The 26,459-nt window shown below is 29.9% G+C and overlaps 2 protein-coding genes across 2 annotated transcripts in view; both read right to left on the minus strand.

The window, feature by feature from the left end:
- Positions 1-26,459, minus strand: part of LOC113399382 (uncharacterized protein C14orf119) — a 292,988-nt gene that overhangs the window by 5,090 nt on the left and 261,439 nt on the right. The window lies entirely within an intron of this gene.
- The window catches only part of LOC113399373 (zinc transporter ZIP1-like), a 29,379-nt gene continuing 9,032 nt past the window's right edge, over positions 6,113-26,459 (minus strand). The window contains exons 2-5 of the mRNA XM_026638492.2: positions 10,047-10,306; positions 8,815-8,993; positions 8,257-8,591; positions 6,113-7,722 (exon numbers count right to left, since the gene is read on the minus strand). Coding sequence (XP_026494277.1) covers positions 7,649-7,722; positions 8,257-8,591; positions 8,815-8,993; positions 10,047-10,306 — 848 coding nt within the window. The 3' untranslated portion in view covers positions 6,113-7,648. The remainder of the gene's footprint in view (positions 7,723-8,256; positions 8,592-8,814; positions 8,994-10,046; positions 10,307-26,459) is intronic.

The following is a 26,459-nucleotide window of genomic DNA, read 5'->3' on the forward strand; positions in this document are numbered from 1 at the left end:
CAATTAGTCCTACCTCTTCTGGCTGAATATTAAAACATTATAAAAAATATACGTTTATTGCTACGAACCGAAAACAAATGGTCACGATGCCATTGTGTTTATTGTAGGTATACATTGTTAATATTTATTTCGAATAAAAACTATGTACCATTAGTTTTTAGTACATAATAAAATAAAGAATATCTAATATCATAGAAAGCTTTTGATGTATGGAATAATGAACAATACGGAACCGATGGTGCGACTCGATTTGAGCATATGATTTGGAACTTATAGCACGCCGGTCCAGTTCAGGTAGGCGGATACACACGTGATTTATTTCAGAGAATTAGGTTTCCTCAAGATGTTATCTTCGCTGCCAAGTACGAGATGAATTAAAAACACAAATTTACTACAACTAAAATCAGATCCCTAAAGTTTGTCCTACTCAACCTGCTGGAGGAAACGCCTTGTGCCCTGTTAAAAAAAAACTGAATACCTTTTGAATTCTCAAGAAACTTTAAATGAATTTAGTAAAATTAAAAATGTGACATAATTTTATGAACTTACCAGTACACGTTATCACTCTATTGGCAATATCGGTTTTCAAGATATTTATTTGTTCAGAAATCATTTCCATTATTATTGACGGAAAAAATAATACAGCATAATAATAAATCAATTGAGCTATTCCAAACGATAACTTGATATAATCTTTAACAGCCTTTAAAAGAATATGATTTATAAAATTAGTTTTACTAATCTAAACACGTAATTAAAATATATGTGTCGTGGGATACTCGGTTACAATGAACTTGCTTTCGCTATATATTGTGTTTTAAATAACATACACACACAGATAAAATGAAATAAATGAACAACATTATACAATAATTAAATTACAAGAAATTATATTTTTATTAAGAAGAAAGAGACAGCTAGAAAGAGAAAGAGAGGAAACGATCGCCTGGAGGAGCATAACGCTTTTTCCTTACGTGATGATTCTATTAGTCTAGTGTAAGCCGCGTAAAAGATTTTCATTCCAATAATCTATGATGTAAATAGTCTATTAAGTCATAAGATCTCGAAACCCTAAATCAAAATTACGCGTCGGGCCAACGCTACTGGGTTTCTTATCAAGACATTACCAGTAACCGGAGTTCAATATTGGTAGTGTTTATATCCCCATGCTTCGGAAAGGATGTTTATTCTACTATCCTTGGTTGATCTCTCTCCGATCGTGTCTCATTTTGTGTGACCGAGCCCATTAGAACTACATTTACATAAATATAAATGATAACTCATTTTTATGTTTTACTTTTCATTTTGTATAGATAAGTAGATATACGAAATCGTTTTTAAATGTCACACTCAGCTGAAATTTGAAGATGCGATGATCATTATTGAACGTAATAATTTCCTATATGCTTTACTAGATGTGAACGGTTTCATCCGCATTAAATGTGCTTGCTCCAATCTGGAGGGCCGTAGCGTAATGTTAAATACTCTATAACCTACCGCAAAAGTTGGACTAACAAATGTACAAATATATATTTCAAATCCAACTAGTAAAGTAGGTGGAGAATAGAATTAACAAACAACTTTGATCTTGAATTCAGAGACAGCGTGGGCGACGTTTGGCGTTTTAAATGGACATAATATAATTGGCCGAAATCTAAATAATCTGTGGTATTTAAAAATCAAATCAAAATATTTTAGATACTCAAATAATATTGGCGAAGTTATTAAAGGGACTTTTAAGTTTGATTAATTAACTTCGATGTCACGGCTCTGAATAAGGAACAGGCGCTTTTTCTATAAAGCGCCAAATAATGTAAGCTTTTTAAGATGTTTCTGTTTTGTCTGGATTTGCCCGAAAATACGAGCTACAAAACTCATCATTTGTTGCTTTCTCATAATGTGGCAGAGATATTCAAATTTCCTTTTCTTTAGAATACATAAAAATTCTGCTTTTTTTCTTTACACGACCTAGCATGGTTATGTTAGTTATTTTGTCTCTCCAGGATACCCTTAACATTCTTCTGTATACCCACATTTCAAAACCTTCAATCTTTTTACAGCTCGATTCTGTGAGCATGCTTTAATCCCATACCAGAGAATAGAGCAAACCTAAAAGCGTGCTAATCTCGCTCGTAATTGGATGTTCAGCTTTTATTGCATAGAAGTGACTTTTAAACAAAGAAGTGTAATCTTTTACTCACATTTTTTTTCAAAATTGTTGCCAACTCCAATTGGAGAACTGACATATAAATAAACCCAGACGTCATATGTACGATCATCTGTAAGTTTGACAAAAGTAAAATTAATATAATATATTTTTATAACGGTATAATATACTCTGTTCGAATGAATGAAAGACCTCGGACATATATACGTGCAATTTTTGTCGGAGAAAAGTGTCACAAATCTTTCCGGCATTACGTCACGTCATACAATGATTTATTAGTCCGCGACAGAAGAGAAGCCTATTGCATCTCAATTTGCGCACATCAATGACGTAAAAAAATCCTTACAAATATCTTGAAAGATATATTGGAAAATAACCCGAGGGTTCTCTTGGTATTGTATTATGCAATCATTTGATTTCAAAAATAATATTTTATGATAGATAGCTTAGGAACAAAAAGGAGTCATTACGAAAAAAATTGTACTTAAATAACCATATTACATATATGCGTGTCTCGATGAAACTAAAGTATATAATGATCATAGCACTAGCTGTCGAGGCTGACTGTTATCAAAGGACAAGTAATCGAACTTGTCGCATATAGAATCGTTTTATATTATTTTGCTCCTTTGCGACATATTCCACTTTATTTTAAAACTTCCGAATGGGTATTTTTTGGAGAACTACTCATAAATGATTGGTCTTAAACGAATTAAACAAATAATAATTTTAAATACCTTGAATTTAATTGGCCAGTCCGTTTTATTCAGCGATTCCTTCATTTTAGTGTAATTAATGACATATTGTTTCCAATTAAACGTGGTCGACGTGTTATTAAGTACGTCTTCGTTTATAATCTTACAAAATATTTTTACACGATAGTAAAATAATATGAATGTCATCATTATAGGGACTCTACCAATTTCGTTGGCTATACGTAGAGTGTTCACATAAATAAAATGTAAAATCATTCCCTGAGAATAAAACAGTGCATGGAAATTCAACAGGATATTAATAGCAGTAAACACAAAAAAGTAACAAGGAATAAAAACATTAAGATTTCGTGAAATCATTTTTAATAAAATCTTGTTTTCAATCACATCAACGGTGTAATATTCAAAAAGATATTCGTCAGCCGTTTGTAGAGAACAAATAAAATAAATTACATACTCCACAATTCTCACGATACTAACAACTCTGCCGTTTTTAATATTTATTAGATCGATCATAACAGCCGCATATACGCAAAAAGATACGAAAATTAAATACAGAGTCTTCATTACGTATCTCTTATAGGTACAATCCCATACATTGTGGTAGAACCCGAATAATAGGCGTATGTACATCATATATTTTATGTTCGCAACTGTTCCTTTCGAAGTAGCCATGTTTGTTTTTCAACGACGTGCGCTCGAATGGACGAATTGTATTAAAAAATAATTTTGTTGAGTAGGCACTCATTTAATATAACGAGTTAGTCTTCTGTTCTATTCAAATTGAGACGACATTGACGGTTCCGTATAAATAATTTAATGATTCATTACAATCACTCTAGAACTTTTTTTATGTTTTATATATAAGACTTCACTCCACCCGATGGTAAGTGGTAGTGGAGTCAAAACGCGGAGACGGCCAGTACAGTCAGAGAGAATGAATATATGTATATATTTTTTTAAAATAATAATAAATATTGGACAACATCACATAAATTACTCTGATCCCAATGTAAGTAGTTAAAGCACTTGTGTTATGGAAAATCAGAAGTAATAACGGTACCACAAACACCCAGATCCAAGACAACATAAAAAACTAATAAACTTTTTCTGCATCGTCTCGGCCGGGAATCGAACCCGGGACCTCGGAGTGGCGTACCCATGAAAACCGGTGTACACACTACTCGACCACGGAGGTCGTTATTTATTATTTAATATTTATATTATCATATAAATAAAAACTATATGTTTTGTATTAAAGATAACAACCTAAAACATAAGCGGAGTCTCAATCTTTAAATATCCAACCCTAAATAGATTTTATTATTTTTTTAATGTGAAATATTGAATTCTTTCAATATTTTACATTAAAAAAATAATGTTGCCTACAGATTACTACAAAAACCATGCATCGAAAATACATTGTTTTTTAGTAAGTATCTGTTGTTATAAATAATAATGTAATCACTTAATAATACGCATTTTGAATATTAGCCTGTCTGCCTGGCACCCGCTACATTATTAATTTTTTCATATAAATTACGAGAAATACAAAAATTATTTGACTGTATTACATATAAGTATGTATATTTAATATCGTGCACTCACGTAAATTACATTTTCCAATAACATTATAACTTTTCTAAAATTGTATTTTATAGATTATATCATCCTCCTGCCCTTATCCCAATTTTACTAGGGGTCTGCGCAGCATGTTCTTCTTCCATACTTCTCTGTCGGACGTCATCTCACAAGTAACATTATTTCTAACCGTATCGCCTTATAGAGTTAGGGCAAAATCAGCATTAGGGTAAGGCAAGATCGTACCGATCGAATTTACAACTAATTCGTGCACCATTTTATTGATATTTTCTCCAGGCAACACAAGCTAATAAAACTGCTTCTATTGATTAGAAAACGACTTACAAAAGGTGATTGAATCAGCCGAAAATTTTAATCGGTACGATCCCCTACGATACCCCATTTTCGATCTTGCCCCTAGTTACTCTTCTTGCATCTTCATGCTTTTTATTAATATTTTGGTAATAACTTATAAGACTATTAAAATACCCAAATATGTCGTATACATGATAACATAGACTAGATTCCGCGCGTAGATTCGCTTGCGTTTGGGGGGTTATTCCCTGTTATGTCCCTTTGTCCCTTTACCCAAGACAACATATATACTAAATGATGATTGGCCGAATAGCAAAAGTGTGACAAACATACTTTTGCGTTTATATTATTAGTTATGAGTTAACTAGTACCGCTATTTGGTAAACCTTTTTTATATCAATGAATAGTTTCTGAGATCGCAAAAGGTGAACCCACTATTGATTTTCATTTTGAGATAACGTTAACGTGATAATGCCCGTTCCCTTGCGAGGGTGGGGTAGGTAGCTAGATACTTACAACTGTAATATTTTTTTTATGTATTAGATGCTCTGTATTTACATTTTTATAATTATTTACTTTTACAAGCTTTTATTTGAGTTCACCTGATAGAATGTGGTACCGGATCCAGTCTGAACCACAACAAGCTCTCAGTTGCATGAAGTGTTTTTTTAAATCTTCCCCAAATAAAAGTTTTCTAAGAGACTTTACGAGGAGTCTCACCGGCGGTACAAGACTTGACTGTCATAGGTGAAGCGGTCCAAAATTACAATTTTCACTTAAACGATAGCACTATATTTTTGTACACTAAATATCGTAATTTCATTAAACATATCTCTAAAAGTTTTAGGAAAGCATATTAATTTTTATAAACTGACGATAGTGTTTTGTCATGCAAGGCTTGACGTGTAGCTGATTCCTTAATTATTGACTATGTACATGTATATCATTATTGAGCTATTTTGTAAGAACAAGATCAAAACTCACCGCAGAACACGATCGCGAAATTTCAGAATATTATAAACTATTCGACATATAACTATTGTCACACAGTCAATGAGAAATATTACATTTAAAGGGTTCTTTGAATAGCGGTACAGCTTAAATTGGTTTTTAACATTTCGCAAGAGAGATTGGTCCTTTACGAGTGAGTTTTCACAAAAGCTCTATCGGAGCCGGTACTGTAAGGTTTGCGTATTTTAAAACATATTTGAGGATTCGGTGTATAAATTTGCATGCTAGTCACTGCGCATATTTAAAGCGAGTCATATTTCTGTTGCTCTAAAATTGTATACAATCACTGAGTATACCTAGGACATAATGAAATAAAACACACGTGTTAATAAAACTGATATATTTACACAAATTACAAAATATATTTACCATTAACACTATCTTTAAAAACTGTGATCGAACACGACCCTCACGAGGTGTTTGTTACTTTAACTTCTATTAATACCGCCACGCCCCCGTAGCCCTCGTTACTCATATCACAGACATACGTTTTGTTCTACAAAACTGATATTTTCTAATATTTTCATATGGTTTTTGTAATTTAAATTACAAACATAATGATCCCTTGACACGGTTATGTTAACACATAAAAACTAATTTTTTTTAAACGATTATCAGCGTTTTCTAGAGGCGGGAATAAGTACTGGCATGGCTTGGTACAATTCTCTTCCTCGTACAGTATACGTATTATCCTAAATTTCGTTATAAAAAGTGACTAAAACGTATAATTATAGGCATAATTGACAGAGCATTAGGATTTCAATCCATCTTACAAAGCAATTGTCTTTGGACAAAAGCTATAATTATACAGCCCAGCTATTAACTTTTCTTCTTTAAATAAATTATACTAAAAGTATTTTAATGTCCTAAGTAAAATAATTTGTGACAAAAATACGATGTACAATATCGACCTTAAGTTTTATGTACAGCCATAAAATTGTCAACGAAGTTGTTATCTTATTACAATAATATTGAAAACCTTTTCGACATCAATTATATTTGGGTAACACAGTTAAGTTACATGTCTAGACGGTTAAAACCGAGTTAGGTAAGCTGGTAGCCCGGTACAAGGTGAAATAATGCTACCCAATTGTACAATTGGGTAGGTACCTGTTTTACCTACTCGTTACGTTATATATAATTTGTATTGCGAACAAAATCTGTGGCTAAAAATGCTGACTAGACTAACATTTGTTAATTTAACATGTTTATTATCTTTATATAAATATTGTTTATATAAAGATAAAATATACTGAGAACAACATTTGAGTTGCTATTTTATATAATAGTAGGTCCATGAATTATTATCACTATTACATCAATACTTATTGGCTTATAATGATTTCAATTAAAAATATTTATTATTTATCTTAATTTATACGCCGTTAAAATTAAATACTATTTTAGCGTTTTCGGTCTATACAATGACGTAGGCTGTATGGAATGGACATATGATATTTGTAATATATAAAAAAAAAAAAACAATTTCTTTCACAAATTTTCGACTGTCATATTTTTTAATTGCTTAACTTTTCTTTTAGATGCCATTTCAATTCTAACTCGATTACAACGCTTGATAAGATTATTATAAATAAATCTTTGATTATTGATATGTCTAGATAGTATGTCAAACCTGAGAACACCTCAAAAATTAGTAGCTACAGTTGGCTACTAAGTACACGCACACTGAGTATGATGATGGCTATTATCAAACGTAGCTGACGCGCAACCAACATAATTAAGTTGGCGTGTTTGTTTTGGTTTTTTTTTGTGCAACCATCTATCTAGATATAGGTATAAATAATCTAATAAATAAATATTCAAATGGGAACTGGAACTGGAGACTTGTATTGTATGTGTCTTAACGGTCGTGACTGTGTCCGTGGTCAGAGCTATCATTACCGCCGCCGTGGGAATGACTGTGGGAATGGCCAGCTGTGAAAAAAAAAAACTTTTAGATTCAGAATTAAAATAAATAAAATTTAAAAAGAAAAAAAAAGAAATATATTTTTATTTATAAATTTCATCAGAGGCAATATGGCCAAGTACTTTACTTCATCGAAGTCCATGAATTGAAACGAAAATGAACCTAACGAAATTCTGTCACATCTAGGTACATATATTATGATGCATATCCAACGCGCACTGGAGCAGAATAAAATATACTCTGTCAATATATTGAGTGAGCCAGTGTAACTACAGACAAAAGGGAACTAACATATTATATAGGGGTAAATAACATATTAATTCCCAAGGTTGGTGTCGCATGGGCCATTAAAGGAATGGTTAATATTTCTTACAGCAGGTGGCCCATTTGCTCGTCTACCATCCTATATCATACAAAAAAACCCTCGCTTTTCATGAAAACAGTACATTATTAGGCAAAGGCTTCTTCGCCTAATAATCTTTCATGTACATACTGTTACTGTTATTAAACTGAATAAATTTAAAAAGTAAAATAATACTTACTAAGAAGCTGTAATCCGAACATTAGACCGAAGCCAATCAAAGCCGCTATGTATTGCAGGATGCCCGTCCTGTCACTCTTCCAGATTTCGAAGAATATGACGTAGAGCAGAGTACCAGACGCGAGTCCTTGGAGAACCACAGAGTACACTCCAGCCGCGGTAGCACCTTCACCACCGACTAGGATCAGACCGATACCGATACCCAGTGGAGAAACGATAGCGAATGTTGTTATGTACACAACGGAAAGCCATGTCTTGGTACGAGTGGCGATCAATTCCACACCGATACAAAACGCGATGACCAACTTGTGGGCCGATACAGCACCTAACATGTACCTGTTAAAATATAAAATTTAATAATATTTTTGTATTAAATTATACTAATAATAAAAACATTATTATTTAAATATTAAGTGTATAAAAGTTAAGCGCCATCTAATGACAGTTTAAGTAAACATGAAATTTTACTATGTTTAAGGCTACTGAACAACAGATGGCGTTTTATGCATATATTAAATATACATTTTAAATTATATGTTTTCAATAAATTCTGACTTACCAAACATGAGAAGTGCTGGATTCCAGACCAACGGCTAACCCTTCAAAGAGTTCGTGGATAGAAAGAGCGAGTACAATGAGTAGGCCACGTAAAGCAGAGGTCACATCGTCAGCTGCGGTTATTGGCAAATGGCTGTGTCCATGCGAATGGGAATGCTGATTGTGGTTCACCTCTACATCCTGAAAAGATACATTTACATTGTTGGCATAATTTTATAAGTATAGTTTTTTAATAATTCTGGTCGACCATATAATTATATAAAAAATTACAAACGCCAAGTCATACATTCTATGTAGGTAAGTAATTTCATAATCAAATGTAGTAAGTGCATAGTTTCATTAACGTTCAACGCAACTCGCTATTCAGTGATAATTTATTATCATCAACTTAATTGCTTATTTTGAAATATTGACATATGAAACACTATAAACTCATTTCTTTTACATTGTCTCTGCGATATTACGCCACAATCTTGATTATGAACGCTAGGTAAAAAGTACTTACATGTATATTACAATAAAATGTTTATTTCCGTATATTTATGCATAAATTCCATTTCCATTCCCATTTCCTTTTTTAGGAAGTGTTATTACTTTTGGAAATAAGTTTTCGAGCTTCGCGCAACGTAAAACAAGTACCTACGTCATTACATTGGTAATTTAAGGTCAAAAGGTAATTCATTAATTAGTATCTAATGTAAGTATAATGGTTTTTTTTTTAATTTTAATAACTACTAAGTATTGTTCGCTCAGTGATAATTCGACTATAATTTGAGAAAAAATAGATACATTTCCGTTATTTGTTAATTTTTGTATTGATAGTAATACTTATCAAAAGCTACAGAATAAAAGAAAATCGATAGACAAAAACAGAGGTAAAAGTACTGAACAGTTTATTATTGTAAAAACATTGTACATTAGGTAATATGACCCAGTGGACAGTTCTAAATCTTAAACGAACCATCACGAGAAAATCTACTTTACTCGAAATTATTCTAAAAAATTGTAAACATATCCTTAAAACGACCTTAAAACCCCCAAATCTGATAAAATTCTGACTCATCTGTTTATCGACCAACCTGCAATGGATGTAGAGGCTCTTGCCTAACAGTGAGGCATTAACGGAATAATTACTTTTATACTCATTAATACTTAGTTCTTAACAAGATAATACTCACAAGCTGGTTATTTTAAACATTAATGAATACTAGTAAGTTTTAAATTTTCACATACCTTGCCTTTCGTTATAGAAGTCGGGTCAATGAGATCGGCAGTGGAGTTAGTCGCACTGTTTTCACTCTCTTTTCCGTCGCTGTTCGCTCGACTCCTTCGCACACTTAGATTCCTCACTAAAGGGGAAGATTGTCCGTTCTTCTTCTCACGCCTATGGATGTATATGTGAACCAATTCTTCGACTAAGTACATGATGAAGAAACCGCAACACATCAACAAGGCAGCTAGTGAGAATTCAAATTCTTGCATCTTGCCCGATGCTGAAAAGATATTTATGATTAATTTTATTTAATCGGTTTGAAATCACGTTGCAAGATTTAGTTGGTGAAATCAATCAAAAACTATTTATTTATTTATATATATATATTTCAAACAGCTAATATATATAAGAAACATGACTAAATATACTGGTTATAATCTATCGGAGATAATTTTTACAATTATTGTAATTTTTACAATAGTAGTAATCCTTAGTAGTCGGTTATTTTTTAAATTAAAATAAATGAAGCGGCGAAACTTTTAATTACTGTCTTCCTTTCATTTTTATTACAAAGGATATTCAGTTTCAATTAAAATTTAGTAAGCTGGACGTCGAGCAATATCAGAATTTGATAAAAAAATTACATTAATCCAATGAAGGAAGATGATTAATTTTTTTACTTGTTCAACTAAAATTAAATTAATTTATATTTATAGAGGAAATAGTTTAAGTTACTTCTGACAAGTTGTTTAAGCATTTTAGTGATTTTTTTTATTACAATTAATTAGTTTTTTAGATTTACAACGACGTATTAATGTTTGTAAATTATGGCATATTATAATAAATATATTACATGTAAAAATTTATATAATATTAAATTAAATATTTTAAATAGTTAGTTATTAATTAAACAAAAAAAAAGTTCCGCCAACTGTGCTAATTTACACAACTTTATACGTTATACAATACTCATTAAAATATATACACAAAATGAACGCAGCAAAATTAAGGAATTTTGATACATTATTTTATTTTATTACACATATTTTAATAAAAAAAAATATAGATAAGTACAAGTGCCCAAAATATACAAAAATGTTGTATCTTTTAGACCTAACATTCTTTTTTACATTAAGAATTTTAACTCTTTATATATGTTGTATCTACATATGTTTGAGGAAGGCTCGAATTTGGTTATTTTGTTTTTAGCTGAATTCCTTAAATTTTAGTTTAATTCAATATTTTATTTTTCCTCAAATGTTAAAGTCGTTTCTTTGTCTTCCTGTCTTTATCAGAAGCGTAGATATTTTAATGTATAAAGCGAATATTTTATCATACGCAAATAAACCAGGACGAGTGACATTGTCAATTATATTCGCATCTGTCCAAACAATGCGTACGCACGCGCACTGAATCTTATAATCAATTGAAACGCTATTGTCAAGAAATGTATTATGTATCGAAAAATATACATGGATGCTAGACGCATACATATTTATTTTCTTGACGTAAAAATATACCGGAATGTCTGGCTGGGTTTAGTATAAAACTTATATTTTAATATCCGCATTGCGTGGTAGGTTGTATATTTGAATTCGTTTTGTTTCCTTGTATTAAGGGGACTACATGAGCTAAATGCAAGTTTTATAATGCAAAAAAGTATATGATCCAATGCAGTAAACCAAATGAAAAAAATATATGATAATCTTCAGGATACATGCTAGTTATTTGTTATTTTGAAAACATGATGTAATTAATTTGGTACGATAGAAAAAAATCACAAAGTTACCTCTAAAAAAATCTTTTAATAAAGAATAACTATACTTATATACATTCAATAATTCTGGTTTTTTGTCAGATTATTCTACAAGCAATATATTACTTAACCTCTGCGTCACTTTTTTAATAAAATCAATAGATTTTTTTTAAATCAGATATTCTTATTTTCGAACAAAATGCGTACGCATGTGTGCGTAAACGCCGTGTACAGACATTGCCGGCCGAGGCCTGATGCTATACAGACGTGTCGATCTTTTCGTTACGAGCATCATTACGTTACGAGATATTTTTTTGTAATTTTAATTGTAAATTCATTGTTTCATGTTTTCTTATAATAAATATTATTCTTTCTTGTAGATAAATATATTAAGTTAAAATAATGTAGTAGTAATTAGGCATTTGTTTTTTTATTATATTATTTGTCATAAATTTTAATTGTGTAAATATGGGAAATGAAGTGAAACGCGTGAGGAAAACTAAAAAACGTTTATATAAATTAAGCGCCGAACATACATATGAACGATATTAAAAGGTAAGAGTATTTTTTTAGTAAACATATTTTTTTTTTATAAATTATGAATATTGAAAACATCTATTAGAAAAAATATGCAATCAGTTCGCATAGAATCAGATTTTTCGAGCTGTTCATCAAACATTATGATAGAGTATTTGGTGAAAGTAAGGAAAAAATCAATTGAGAGTGACTGTGTTCGATCCCCATGAACTTGAAGCAATTTGATATTTTTCATTAAAAGTACTATGGGGCATATTTAGATACATATTTTTTAAATACATACGTTTATAATAAATAAAAATATAATTACTAACATATATTTATTTTTTACAGAATAAAGAAAGTCGAAAACAATAACACGGAAGCTATTTATATTGCGTAAGAGTTTAATTTTATCGATTTTGTTTATAATAGGAATTAAAATTATGTATAAACTAATTTTAATAATAAAAAAAAGTAAAGTAAAAAAAATAATGTAATTGTTGTGAACCAGAGAACTAGAATATTTAGAAGTGTCATTTGTACGTAATTCAAAAATTTTAATTTTTAGTAACGTCCGCCATATTGGATTGAAAATGGAAGCAATTCATGAATCGTGGATTGTCATCGAGACTAAATATGTGTGCCAACTTTCCGCTCCATAGCTTCAATGGAAGTAGGTGTAATATTGATTGCAAGATTTCAGGACATACGTACATACATTCATACATACAAGTGAAATTAAATAAAATATTTTAATAAAAAAATTAACACTAAATGTTTTTTTTTTTTGTAGTACCAAATCCAAATATTTTAAGTTTAATTAAATCAGTTTTATTTTTTAATCATTTTCGAATAACAGTCCAAAGCAATACAAATAATTCTAATATCCTATCTATTTTTATGAGATTTATAATTAATCCTAGTATGATTAACCTACTTAACCAATGATTCAACCAAATCGACTTGACGACATTTTTTTCTTGTAAATATTTAGATTTTTTTTTTTAATTGAATATTTTTTTTTTCTTTGTGAACCGATATTAATAAAACGAACAAACACTACGCTATATGTTACCCCACGGTTACTATGCTACAGGTTTCGAACACTTACGATTTTATTATATAAATAGATTATCAAACTTTTATAAAATATTAAAAATTGGTATGTTTTAATATTTAGTATAAGAACTAATTGTGGTAGGTATAATAATACAAATAAAAGGTTAAAACTAACTGTCTATTATATTGTGTACAAAATATAAATAAAAATATTGTAAGTTTAATTGAATCAGTTTTTTTTATAATAATTTGTTAACTAACATCGAAAGAAATAAAAACAATTCTGTTGTCCTATCTATTTTTTATGAGATTTATGATTGATCTTACTTCGCTCGGTTTGGCGCCATCTATTAGAATATTTGGGCGTAACCTCGTTACCTCGCTTAACCCTTAGTTCACGGGCTTGCCGTTTTTGTCGATTTTGTAAGTGTGTGCGTGCGATTCTCAAGGGCAATTAGCTCTTGTAGTCCTCTTAATTGTATAATCGAGTAAGTTTTTACGTGTTGATTTACAATAACTTGATTTGATTCCTTGAGATTGCCATTTTTAAGTTAACTTAGGTAACTTGACAACCTGTGTTTGAAAAGTATTATATTGTATAATGTGTTCCCTCACAATCAGGAATGTCTTGAGCATGGACGTGGATGGATATAGAGGAAGGGGACGACCAAAGAAACGATGGATGGTTTGGAAAATCTCAATAGACTATATATAACCTGACTAAACCGATATAAACAAAAGATAGTACAGGTGATCCTGTAAGATCATCCAGATAGAAGAATTAATCTAAAATCGTGACAGACGAAAATGTATCGATTAAAATAATAATATTTTATCTTTACACCTGGTTTATCTTTATCTATAACTGGGATTTTCGATATTATATATTTTTTTGTTATTGTATTATTATATAATCTAATTTAATTACATAATTAAATATTAAAATAAAAAATAATTAATTCGTTAATAACTTATATTTGAAACAATGAAGATAAAATACTAAAATGTTTGCGATATGACTTACAATTACTGATTATGACAATACAAACCATTGTCAAAGCTTCAACCATGACATATACTATTCGTGTCAGAATTCCTTTATACATACAGCCTACGCAATATTTCAATCTACAAGTAGAACTTATTTTAAAATAAACCCGCACGGAGAATATGAAGTTAGTACCGCGATAATTATTTAAAAACAAAACAGATTTTATGTAGTGTTTGTTTTTTTTTATAGATAGTATGGAATAAATTATGACATTCTTTTTAATCTTCATATAAAACATTCTTCTGTATATATACGTAGATATGTCATTGATCTCCTTCATAACCAATAGACGGATTTTTATGATTTGTTCTGTTTGTTTAAGTGGGTTCCTGATTGGTTTGAATTCTACATAATAGTTCGATCAGACATAGGTTTCTTCAAATTGGATCCACGTGTTCTGTTTATTGGGATGTCAAGACCTGCTTATCTCATAACGTTCATAAATATCACATTGGTCAAGTAGCCAGTAAGGCCGCAGATTCTAAGGTAACGGTTTTGAGGTTCAGGCAGATTCAATTCATGTTAATACATTCCCGTATGTAAAGTCAGCTTTAGTGGAAGTCTTTCCAATCGTGTCGGATTTACGAGCGGAAAGAATTCAGCTGATCCAGATCGCTATCGGGTTATGAGAGCGAATAGAGTCTGTGCTGGCTGGGTGTACTTGTGCTGGCGCACAGATTTGTGCGCAAGCTGAATAGTCGCTGTGATAAAAATTGGCAAGGTGAACATCAACATGTGTTATATTAATATAAATATATCATGAGGAAATAAATAAAAATAAAAATGTTGTAATAAATTATAGTGATATCATATACCTACTTAATAAAAATCACATCGCTTAGGTTATACCTACGTTTATGTACTATTGGGAATTTAAATATTGAACTATTTATATAACTTGTATTTTCTCAATATATTTTTTCTTACCATCATCTCATCAACACTTTACTAACGTAAAGGTTTCTTTTTATACAGGTTAAGGAATATTTTTTACTTTACAAACTATAATGACAAAACAGGTAAAGTTTTTACGGTAAAAAATAATAATGGTTAAACCAGATCTTCGCAAAATTCTATAATGATCTTGTTTTTGCTCAGTTGCATTCCTTACTTCGAGTCAGTTTTCGATCGAGTCCGGATTTGATGCAGTATACGTAATTTTCTACTAAAAGCAACTATAAATTCAAGTAATTAAGTATCATATTTGCTTGCAAATATACGTTATACCTTGAGGGCTTGAACACTAAAGAGTTTTTATATATGTGGCGTAACACAACACGCCGTCTCCTGTTTATAACCTTGAATTATTCTATACGATTTTTCATTGACACCAATTTAAATCTGACATAAAAAAGCTCAAACGAAAATTGAAACATGGAAAGGTAAAATGAGTTTCATTTTTATATGGAATAAAATTAAATTTTATATACTCAATTGTATATTTATTCCATAACCATTCCTAATTGACAATATCTTAACTACTGATTCAAATTATCTATAAATATAAAAGACATGACTAAACTACAACAAGAAAGAGTTAGTTCCATATAAAGTTAGTTAAAATAAATACACTTTAAAATAAATTGTATCTTATAGATGTATATAGCTAAACAAGAACCCTTGAAGAACACGAAGGTTAAGTGGATAGTCAACCTTTGTCCATAAATATAGGCACTTCCTAGAGCCATTTCTGCAAAATATTTAGAAAACTTTTTTAAGTTCAACTCTTAATTATACCACGTAAAGCAAGCCGTATAGTGTTTTGCCTTTACCAAAAGGTCATAATAAAAAAAAAGTTTTTAAATATATCGTTTAAAATTTGTCGCAATATATTAAACTTCTCTCTGGATGTATAATTAGTTTTTTTTTTAATATCGATAATGTCTTTTTTTTTATTATTCTATCTATTCGGCATTATTTATTTTATCTAAGACTAGTATTTATTCAGCTACAATTACTCTTACCTACTTATACCAAAATAAGTTACTTATTATAGTTAATATTATAGTTTTTTATTTAAACATAAACTGTCATTAGTTTGCATTGACAATGGGAAGAATAAAGAATTACACGCAGGCAAAGCGCAACTTCAACTAATAAAAAGAAGAATATTTTTGAATAATGCAATTAGCTAACACTAAAAGAAACATCGTATATGTGGAAAATCCCAAAGCGTGTTCGTGATCATCTAAGCCACGCTCGAATAAGCTGTATCGATTTCACAATAACAAAGCTGATTTTATTGATATAATCAATAAAACAAAATGATTATATACAGTTGAAATAACACTTAGAAATCGTATTTTTTTAAATTATATGAATTAATGTTTTTATGTTTGCAACAAACATAATATTAAACTTGTATACACGACCATACGTTTAAGTATTGATTATATGAACGAGACCTACCCAAAAGGTTTACCTGAATACGTTACTCAGTCGTATTTTACTGTTCTACCAAAGTATCAAGTATCGACTCGGATTTTTATTTATATCATTGAATGCTGCGTTCGCTATTCCAATACAATTATACATAGCTTCTATTATGAGGTCAATTTTTAATCACGCACTGGGTGTGCATGATTTAGATAATTTAAATAATGCAGACATTACAACTAGGTATTTTTTCCTAAAATTCGTTTTTTACGTCTACTCTGTTTTTTGCTTGTGTGTGTGTGTGTGTAAAGTGTTAATAATAAAAATATTTGGAAATAAGACTAGAAAAACATATCTTGAAACATGGGAATGTTTCAATAATTATTATCTTCTACTGAGCGTACATTAGTTAAAAATATGACAACCTCTCAAACACAGACTAATAACATACTTAATAGTTTAATTTTGAATCAACCGTAGGGTACTTATATAACTATTACGTATATCCTTAAACACTCGTTGCATAAAACAGTGAATTTTATTTTTAGGTTTTAGTTAAACAGATAACAAGTATAGAAACAGCACTAAATATTCATGTCGTACAAAACGTGAAAGATTTAGATTGTCGTCAGCGCATACTAGATTGTTTTACGGTGTTTAAAATTCAGAACTTGCGCCATGATTCCACTGAATATGTTAAATACAAAGAACCAAAGAAATAACAAGGAATTCACACCCTTATTTGAAAGTGTGGAGAGTCGATTATAACAGACAAAATGTGTGTTGCAGTCAGGTATTTCCCTAAGCGTCGGCACTACGATGTTGTTACATAATTTTTTTCTTTTCTATCTTCTGCATACAGGACATTTATTGGAAAGTTTTGATCGTAACATTTCAAATATAATTTCTATTATAAGAGCCCAGATGACCAGATGGGTTGAACACGAAGATAATGTATTTGAATCCACGTCGTCAGTGAGATTTCGTCAGCTTAAATTGTGTTTATAATTCATTTTGTGCTCGACGGTAAACTAAAACACGTGCCGAAGAAAATTTCAATGTAGAAGCATGGTGAAATAAACCGCAAGCTTTTTCCTTAACAGATAGGTACAAGCCTTTGTCCAGGACGATGGTAAAATAGTTCTAGACTCGATGACGATGTATTACCAATCTATTAGTATCTATAAAACAAATTTTCATAAACTTAAATTACACAAGTATATATTCAATACAAAATAAATCAGACTAACATTAAATGAAGTAGATATACTATCAACGCCAACTTAATTTATTAGTTGACATCTAGAAAAGTATATACATACTAAGTTTTTAAATATACTCTACTGATATATATAATTTCCAGGTGCAATATAAATATGAAATAAATTAAGGTTAGAGTTAAATTTAATGGAATCAAAAACAGATATACTGCGGTATTCGACGAATTGATTAAAATTCCCCTGATTCGTTCCGCGGCTGAACTAAAATTACGTAACAATTAGCATGTTTAAATAAATTATATCATATAGAACATTGATTTACGGTGTATAAATTAATCTAAATTTTGGAAATGACAATGGTATAAATATATCAAAAGAAATCGTTAAAGGAAATGGTCGGTGAGACGGAGTGTGGTAATGTCTTTATAAAACATAAACTGTATTGAAACTTTTTATTAATAACCTTTTTTTCAACGCGGCATAATGGGTATGTAACATAGACCGAATGACCTAATGATAATCAACACGATAAAGGTAATCTAAGCTAGTAATTCGAACACGTTATATTTACATGTACATATATGCTAATAAATTAATTCATTAATTTCCTTTTCCGTAACGAAATTTAAATAGCATTAATTACTTAACAACAAAACGAATGCCTTAAACATTCACTTGTAGTGCCGGAAATTATTTTTGAAATAAAAATGTTACTGTCAGGCACACTTCATTGATTGTTTTTTTTCAATATTACATTCGATACTATTCATTAGCTAGAAATACATATAATGGCATTGACCGCCTTAACACGTAGAGCCTCAATGAATCAATTAATTTAAATAACCGAATATTATTTGTATTTGTAAATATGTTAATATTATTTTATGTTCAATAAATAAAAATATAACAATTTTAGAAAATATATGCAACTGTAACCGTCATTTTAATGACGTTTGACATTTAGTTTTTTAGTCTGTATTTTTTTTTATAGTATTCAGTTATAGTGATCCATCCAGGCACGGATGCAATTTATTAATTTCGTCTATCGCTCTTTCTATAAGTGTAAACTACATCAAAATCTATTGAGCGATTTAGAAGTCAGGAAAATGAAAACAGAGTTATAAAGTGACTTTGTTTTATACTATTTATAGATAAAGAAGTAAACTAACTGACGTTTTACGTTAAACATTTATGTTCTATGTTCAACTAATATAATCTATTTTTTTTTTATCTAAAGTATAATAAGTATTATTTACTGGTTTAATACAAGCATTATTTATAAATAGACGAGGTCCGTATAGTTTTACATATATTTTTTAAAACTAAACTTTAACTCTATTCTTTTGTAGTATCTTTTTTATTGCAGTATAAATAAATACACATAGACTTCCAAAACTTATAAAATAGAATATTTAATTTTGTCGGACTGACATTTCATGTTCCATACAAAAGCGTCGTAGCGAATTAGGTTAGTTTGACCTAGTTTAAGCGTAATCTCAAAAGAACAGATAGTCGAGTGGAAATAGCATGTGCGTGGGTAGAAGTAAAACCAGCTACGGAACTATTTATATGAAAAACCTATACAACTGATGTATACAAACCACATAACAATATTTTTTTAGAATTAAATATAAAGTAAAAACTTTTATTAAAAATTAAAAGAGTAAAATGGTTCTGTGAGCTTTTTTTATCTGGTAACATGGTATCTTATTACACAGGTAATATATATTTTACAAAAAATATTTTATTCGCATTGACGTGTTAATGAAATAAATATCTGAATTTTTTTAGTACAGATGTACTGTCACGCAAATAATAATATTAAAAAACTGTAAGATACGACCTCCACTAAATTACATAAGGTTTCAGGTACAGGCTGATAAATAAAATAAAAAATGGATCGCCTGCTTTGAACGGCTTTGATTTGACTTCAGTTTGTGACTATAAGTACAAACATACATACTGAAATCTATTCGTCTACAATACTAGTACATCATTTCAGAAATAAAATACTCGTATGTTACTTCTGTTGGAAGAATTATTAAAAACGGCTTAGCAGTTTCTGAGTTGATCGATTATATACAAACAAACTTTCTTTATAATATTATTATAGACTGCAGTATTTTTTATGCACCTCCTTTAATTCTTTGAGCAAATTGAAACTATAATACTTCATTTTCATCTTTGTACCAAAGCGAAGTTATATCAATTCTACAACATGTTATTCTGTGGATAGAAGAATACGCAGCCCTGAAGCACTTTTAACTTGTACCACTTTTTAAGAACATAATTATTTTTATTTAAACGACACAAAATAGCGGTTACAGTTATTTTAAAATTTATGTACAAAAAACCTCAAAAACGACTTATAATAAAAATTAATTCATTAAATTTTCAAACCCAATAACGACAATAACAGGGATTTCCCCTGTTATACGTCACACATCGTAATAAATTATATTTATTAAAATCAAAATATATTTATTCAAGTAGGCTCTTACCTAACCAGCACTTTCGAATCATCATTTAACAAAATTAAATTAAATGTAAATATCTATCTACCGAAAATAACAGATAAAATCAGTAACGTACTAACACATCATTGTGAAATCTTTGAAAAGTAAGTAAAATTGTCTGTGACTAACTTTCATTATCTTTGATAGTTAAATAATACTAATAACTCAAACGATTATATTAGATAAGATTTAAAACAAAATGTAGTCGTACACTATATACGCAATATATGCCAAGAAGATAAATATAATACTATATGTTAAATAATGTGCAGCCGGAATAACTCTTGTCTACCAATAAAAACATAGGTATAAATTTAGTTTTTTAATGTAACATTCGGATATATAAGAATGTTATTTATTGATATGCTAGTCATGTATTGCGTTTGTGAACCGGTAATCTTGTGTTACTCATTCATTATAATTCTACTGTTTTTGATACGATACAAAGAGGCGTGCGATAGACTTATATAGACGTCCGTGACGTAGATAATAAAGTAGCTCTTATACTAATTATTTAAAATCAAAATACAGTTTCCTTGTTTATGAATGTTCATTAAAGTGAAAAAATACCGACAAGAGGCTTAAAAGTTTTTAAACTGATTTAAAAATACATATCGAAATGATGAAATTAAAATGTTGGCGATATATTTTATCCGTAAAGATTTTGACCAAATTCAGAACACAGCCAAATCTGGACACTCAGAATTTCTTGGCAAAAAGACAACGAGATTTTATTCGTCGGGATTTGAATCCAGAACATCGAGATCAGCCTTGTTAACTAAATAAACTAAACCAGACTAACGAGACAATAATGCAAGCAGTGACATAAAGATAATTTGAATTAATTAGTCAACGAGCGTGAAGATTACTTATTCGACCTTGACAATAACTGTTTTAAAGGTTAAGAAACGGCGAGTTATATGTATGGTAATTTTAATATTCTATTCAATATCGTCTTCATTTCGTCTAGTGTAAATATGTCTCTGTTTATATAGCAGATAAGCTCCGACGTTCAAGCAATCGTGACAAATAGGTATTATGTATTCTAAAAATATTCTCATTTAATTAATTTTCGTCTTGTATTGTTCTTTATTTACATTTATCTAAAGTTTTTGTTTATACTCTAGGGTGATTCTGTAGAAATTCACTTCGTATCTCACTCGTGTAACAACCGACTTACGGTGATATGCCATTTTGATACGTGTATCATATAAATTTTATAATGATTATAGTCAATGTCGCATATTACCTTCTGACATTTCACGCTCGTGGTCAGCCGTGAGTTTTGAGTTTCTTTTTACAGAATAGCTCTTACCTATACTGCTTATGATCTGTACAATACGTTACTTAGTCATCATTAAGAATATATTATTTTCTTGATACTTTAAGCTACACCAAGATAGAAATAAAATTATGGCGGATGTACAATACTATTTCGATTAATTTGTTATATATAAATAACCGCTATTTGAATATTGTCTAACAGTCTACTTGTCTATATGGGAAGTCATAAATCGAAGTTAACATACATAATTGTAATTGGAAAACTTATAGTTTGGGAACCAACGGATCGAGGCCCGGGGGAAGGCTTCATAATTACTCTTAAACTTGATCAATGACAACCAAAAGTAATGCTATGTTGGCCTACAAGTAATTGTTAAGCGTATTAAATTACTACCTAAGTTATGAAAGAATCGATACAATATTGTCTTTTTCGTGATTCTACTGCTCTATGAACCTCAAGAGTAACTACGGTATTCAAAGTAGTTTATCTGTTAGTTATCTTCGCCCTGTTTACGCAAAAACTATACTAAAAATCTTTTGAACTTTTATTAATAACATTTGACATTATTATAGAGGTTAAATAAACATATACTTAAATATCAAAATTATTCATAAATCAATAAAGCTATTCAGTATCACAATGTTTTTAAACGTCCTTCGAGAACAGCAAAAACACCACAACATACCAAATAGGTTATTTTATCGAATATTTATCGTATAATATAATAACAATCATAAGATGTCTCGTATAGCAAATGTCAAGTTCACGGCTACCTATTGATCGACGTTCAATTTCAATCGCCGATTAGAACTAGCGTGACCTAGTCGCGTAATTTTGTGTCTATAACGTCTGCGTCTAACAAGATAGAAGTACTAATGATTAAAAACTATGTCGTCAAAACAACCTTGGTTTAATACTTGTCGTTTTCACTTTACCCTCGCTTTTTATTTTTAACGAAATGAAAATCATGCAATAGGCGAACAGCAGTCTTTGTTGTGCCACGTAATTAATTTATTATATTTTACATGGAAGTTTAAAAATAAGTTTTATTTAAACTCTAACACGTAATCTAATTGTATTAAAAAAATAAAAATTTAATTGTACTAAAAAAAAAACTTTTTTCTAATGTTCGATAAGCATGTCGCTCTACATTTTCCGTTAATAATTCTTATTTTAAAAATAAACTTACTTATAATGTCAACATTTATTTAAGATAGTGATGCTTTGAATAAAGAATATAAATTAGCAATTCAATAAGTTTTAATAGGTACTTGCTTTGATCAAAGTACCGAGATGGCTAAGTGGGGGTGAATATACAGATTTTAACAATAATTGTTTGGGATATGGGACATCTGATTTTGTCATGTTTTTAATTCTCCCACGTGTGTCTGCCAACCTGTATACATCATAATTCGTAATGGCCTCCTTTCTTTGATCTCATTTTAGGTACAATAAGTAATTTAAAAAAAAAAAGTCATCCATCACTTACAAAATTTTTGTTCGTTGCATGATTTATAACCCGATCAGGACGGCATCATAACATAAAACTTTATGAATAAATTAAATTTATAAATTATAATATTAATTTATAGACAACATAGAGTATTTATTTTATATAATACCAGGATGTAAGGCGATTTTATTTAACATAATGTTTATATAATTAAGTTGTCTCCCTTAGTGATACCTACTCCATTGCAACAAGTTATGCAGTTATGCTTTTATGTAAATAAATAGATTCAATTATTTAATAGCAACGATTAAATTGTTCTATTAGTATCGATTGCATTACATATAACTATTTCTAGTTTTAATTTAATAATATATAATAATACCTATAATATATAATTTAATTCAATAATTAAAATGATATTGTGAAATTTAATAATTAATCTAAATTGATTATAAACGTTATTTTAAGTAATATAAGAGATGAAAATTATAAACAGTTAATTTAAACAAGAAATTGAAGAAAACAAATTATTTATAACTTAATACGGTAATAACAGCAGAATTTTGATGCCCCACGAGTGGGCAAGTCTCCTCTCTTGTTAAAGAGAAGGTGAGGACTATAATTAGAATTCAAATCGTGCTAAGTACTCATTGTCATGAAGTTAAAAAAAAACAGAGAATGCCCTTAAACGTGTCAAATGACTCAGCTGGGCTATTTGCTAAATGGTATTATATATACTACAAACGGTGAACGGAAGTCGGTAATATATCCCAAAGTATTAGTTCATATTGTAAAGCGTAAACGACAATTTTAATAATAATAACGGCTATTTCAGTAATTAGTTTAGATAAGGATTCAAATTGTATTTCAAATCATTTAAATTAAATCTATTGGAAATTGAAAGATATATAAGCTGCATGACTATTTAACTGATAACCTCAAAAAAAAAATTCAATAAATAAAAAGTAAAAGTATAAATATTTTAGTATTAGTACTTTCTAGATAGTTATACATGTGTCACATTTTCATCCGACACATGAAGGTTTCCTTACGATGTTTTCCTTAAACGGATACGAGATGTGAACACAAAATCAAGCACATGAACAAATACGACGTACATACGTCTCCCTATTTAAAGTCGTTTAAATATATAAAATTAGATAAGTTATGTTATCCATAATAAACCTTCTACTTAATAAGTTAAAACCTCATGCAAAAAAATGTATATTTTAAATAATAATCGACATTGTACCATCAATTTGAATATATTACGAATAAATATAATAAATAGAGAAATTACATATTCAATCACTATAATTTACACAGTTTTTATGCTCCAAGCGAGTAATTAATTGTAAAATATGTTATACTAACAAAAAACAATGGATAGTAAAAAGGACGGCTTGTCCATGGGTTCCATGAGCTTTGTTCTAAGGCGGTGATGCATGGTGACATAAATAACATTGTTTAAATTCAATGGAAACGTACATAGACTATGCACAAACATGAACCATGTGTCACGTAGCTAATAATTAAGAGTTTCCTTTATTTACAACCGTAACTTGATAAATATGTTTTCATTTTAAACAAATTAAAACCGAGTCATTGAAAATTGTATGTTTTGGGTGAAATTGCCATTGTTTATCTCCTAGTTCGCTTTGAAGCAAGATGGAAAAAGTTTTAAACATTTTCGACGAGAAGACAAAACTAAGAGGTGCCTCAGCAACAATTTTTCGATAGCTTCTGCAATCTGCCTAGAGTTATTACAAACATATCGTTACAATTTTACGACGACGTATAATATACGTTTATAGTAGTTTTCGCGCGCGGCTTAACCAACGTGTGAAAGAGTAATAGAGATGCAGGTCTTAGGTACCGTGTGGTCTTTTTTTTCTAATGACGTACATCCAAAATTTCTTGTTAATCGGTTGCATTGTTAAGACGTGAAAGCCTAACAAAAAAAAAAATACGTTCGCATTAATAATAATAGTTAGAACAGCGGATTTTACTGTATTTATCTAGGAAAGGATCTCTAATACGATATGTATTATGGTAAGAGGATATAATTACAGATTGATCATGTTTAGACAGCGTATAAGGCGTGTCTATACATATAAATGTAGACTCTATCTTATATCACTATAATGACACAAACATAATAACTAAGTATGCAAATTAATAAAAAAAAGTTATATTACTCAATAAAAGATTATATAGATGATAAAAAAGCGATTAAATTTTAGAGCAAGTTTAGATTGCTTGATTTTCACATAGAATATGTATTTTTAATGTATTTATTTGCATCTTATTGACATATGAGAAATGACGTTTCGTTGATGGAAAACAGTATGGCTATTCTATAAAAATAAACTCGAATCTCACCCCAGAAATTGAGTGTAAAATGTCAGAATGTGATATGTGACATTGACTGTAATAATTATAAATTCTATAGGACTTCTACGTGTACACGTATCGAAATGACGTATCACCGTAAGTTAGTTGTCAACATTTCACGAGTGAGATACTAAATGAATTCTTATGGAATCGCACTGCAGTAATTATAATTGTTGATGGTTCTTCTTGGTAACTCCGAATTAGGGGAATGTGTCTTTTGATTTTGATTATGTTATTAAATAATTTATTTGAAAAGTGCATATATTTTATAAGTCTATACTAAAATCATTTGCCTAATAACCTTCAATAAACAATGAGGTAATAAAAATCAAAAGTTGCAAAAGTAGACCGAGGGTCAATGAAACGGCTGTTTTCATTTTTATAGACAATAAGAAAGTGCAGGTCCGTTAAATGTCCCAATAATTGATCAACGAACACATAATATGGCGTACGAGACTCTATTACAAATTCCTTCAGCGTGCGATGTGATATAGCCATATATGCAATAACATCAAAGTCTATATTAGTACACTTAAATACTTGTATACCACTACTGTTACTTTAATAAAGAGTAACAGTCTGTACACACAGTCGAGCTCAACCACCCAATTGGAGGAGAAGTGTTTTGGAACATATTTCACCATACTGCTCCAAAGCGGTTTGGTATTTGCGAATTCTTCAAGAAATTATTTATAAAAACTAACTATGCCCATGAAATTAAGTCGGTTTGAACCCGTATGCTACGCTTACGATTCACATTTTCTAACCGCTGGTCCATCAGACCTCTATATTATTATGTGAATG

The sequence above is a fragment of the Vanessa tameamea genome, chromosome 19 (assembly GCF_037043105.1).
Source record: "Vanessa tameamea isolate UH-Manoa-2023 chromosome 19, ilVanTame1 primary haplotype, whole genome shotgun sequence".
NCBI lineage: Eukaryota > Metazoa > Arthropoda > Insecta > Lepidoptera > Nymphalidae > Vanessa > Vanessa tameamea.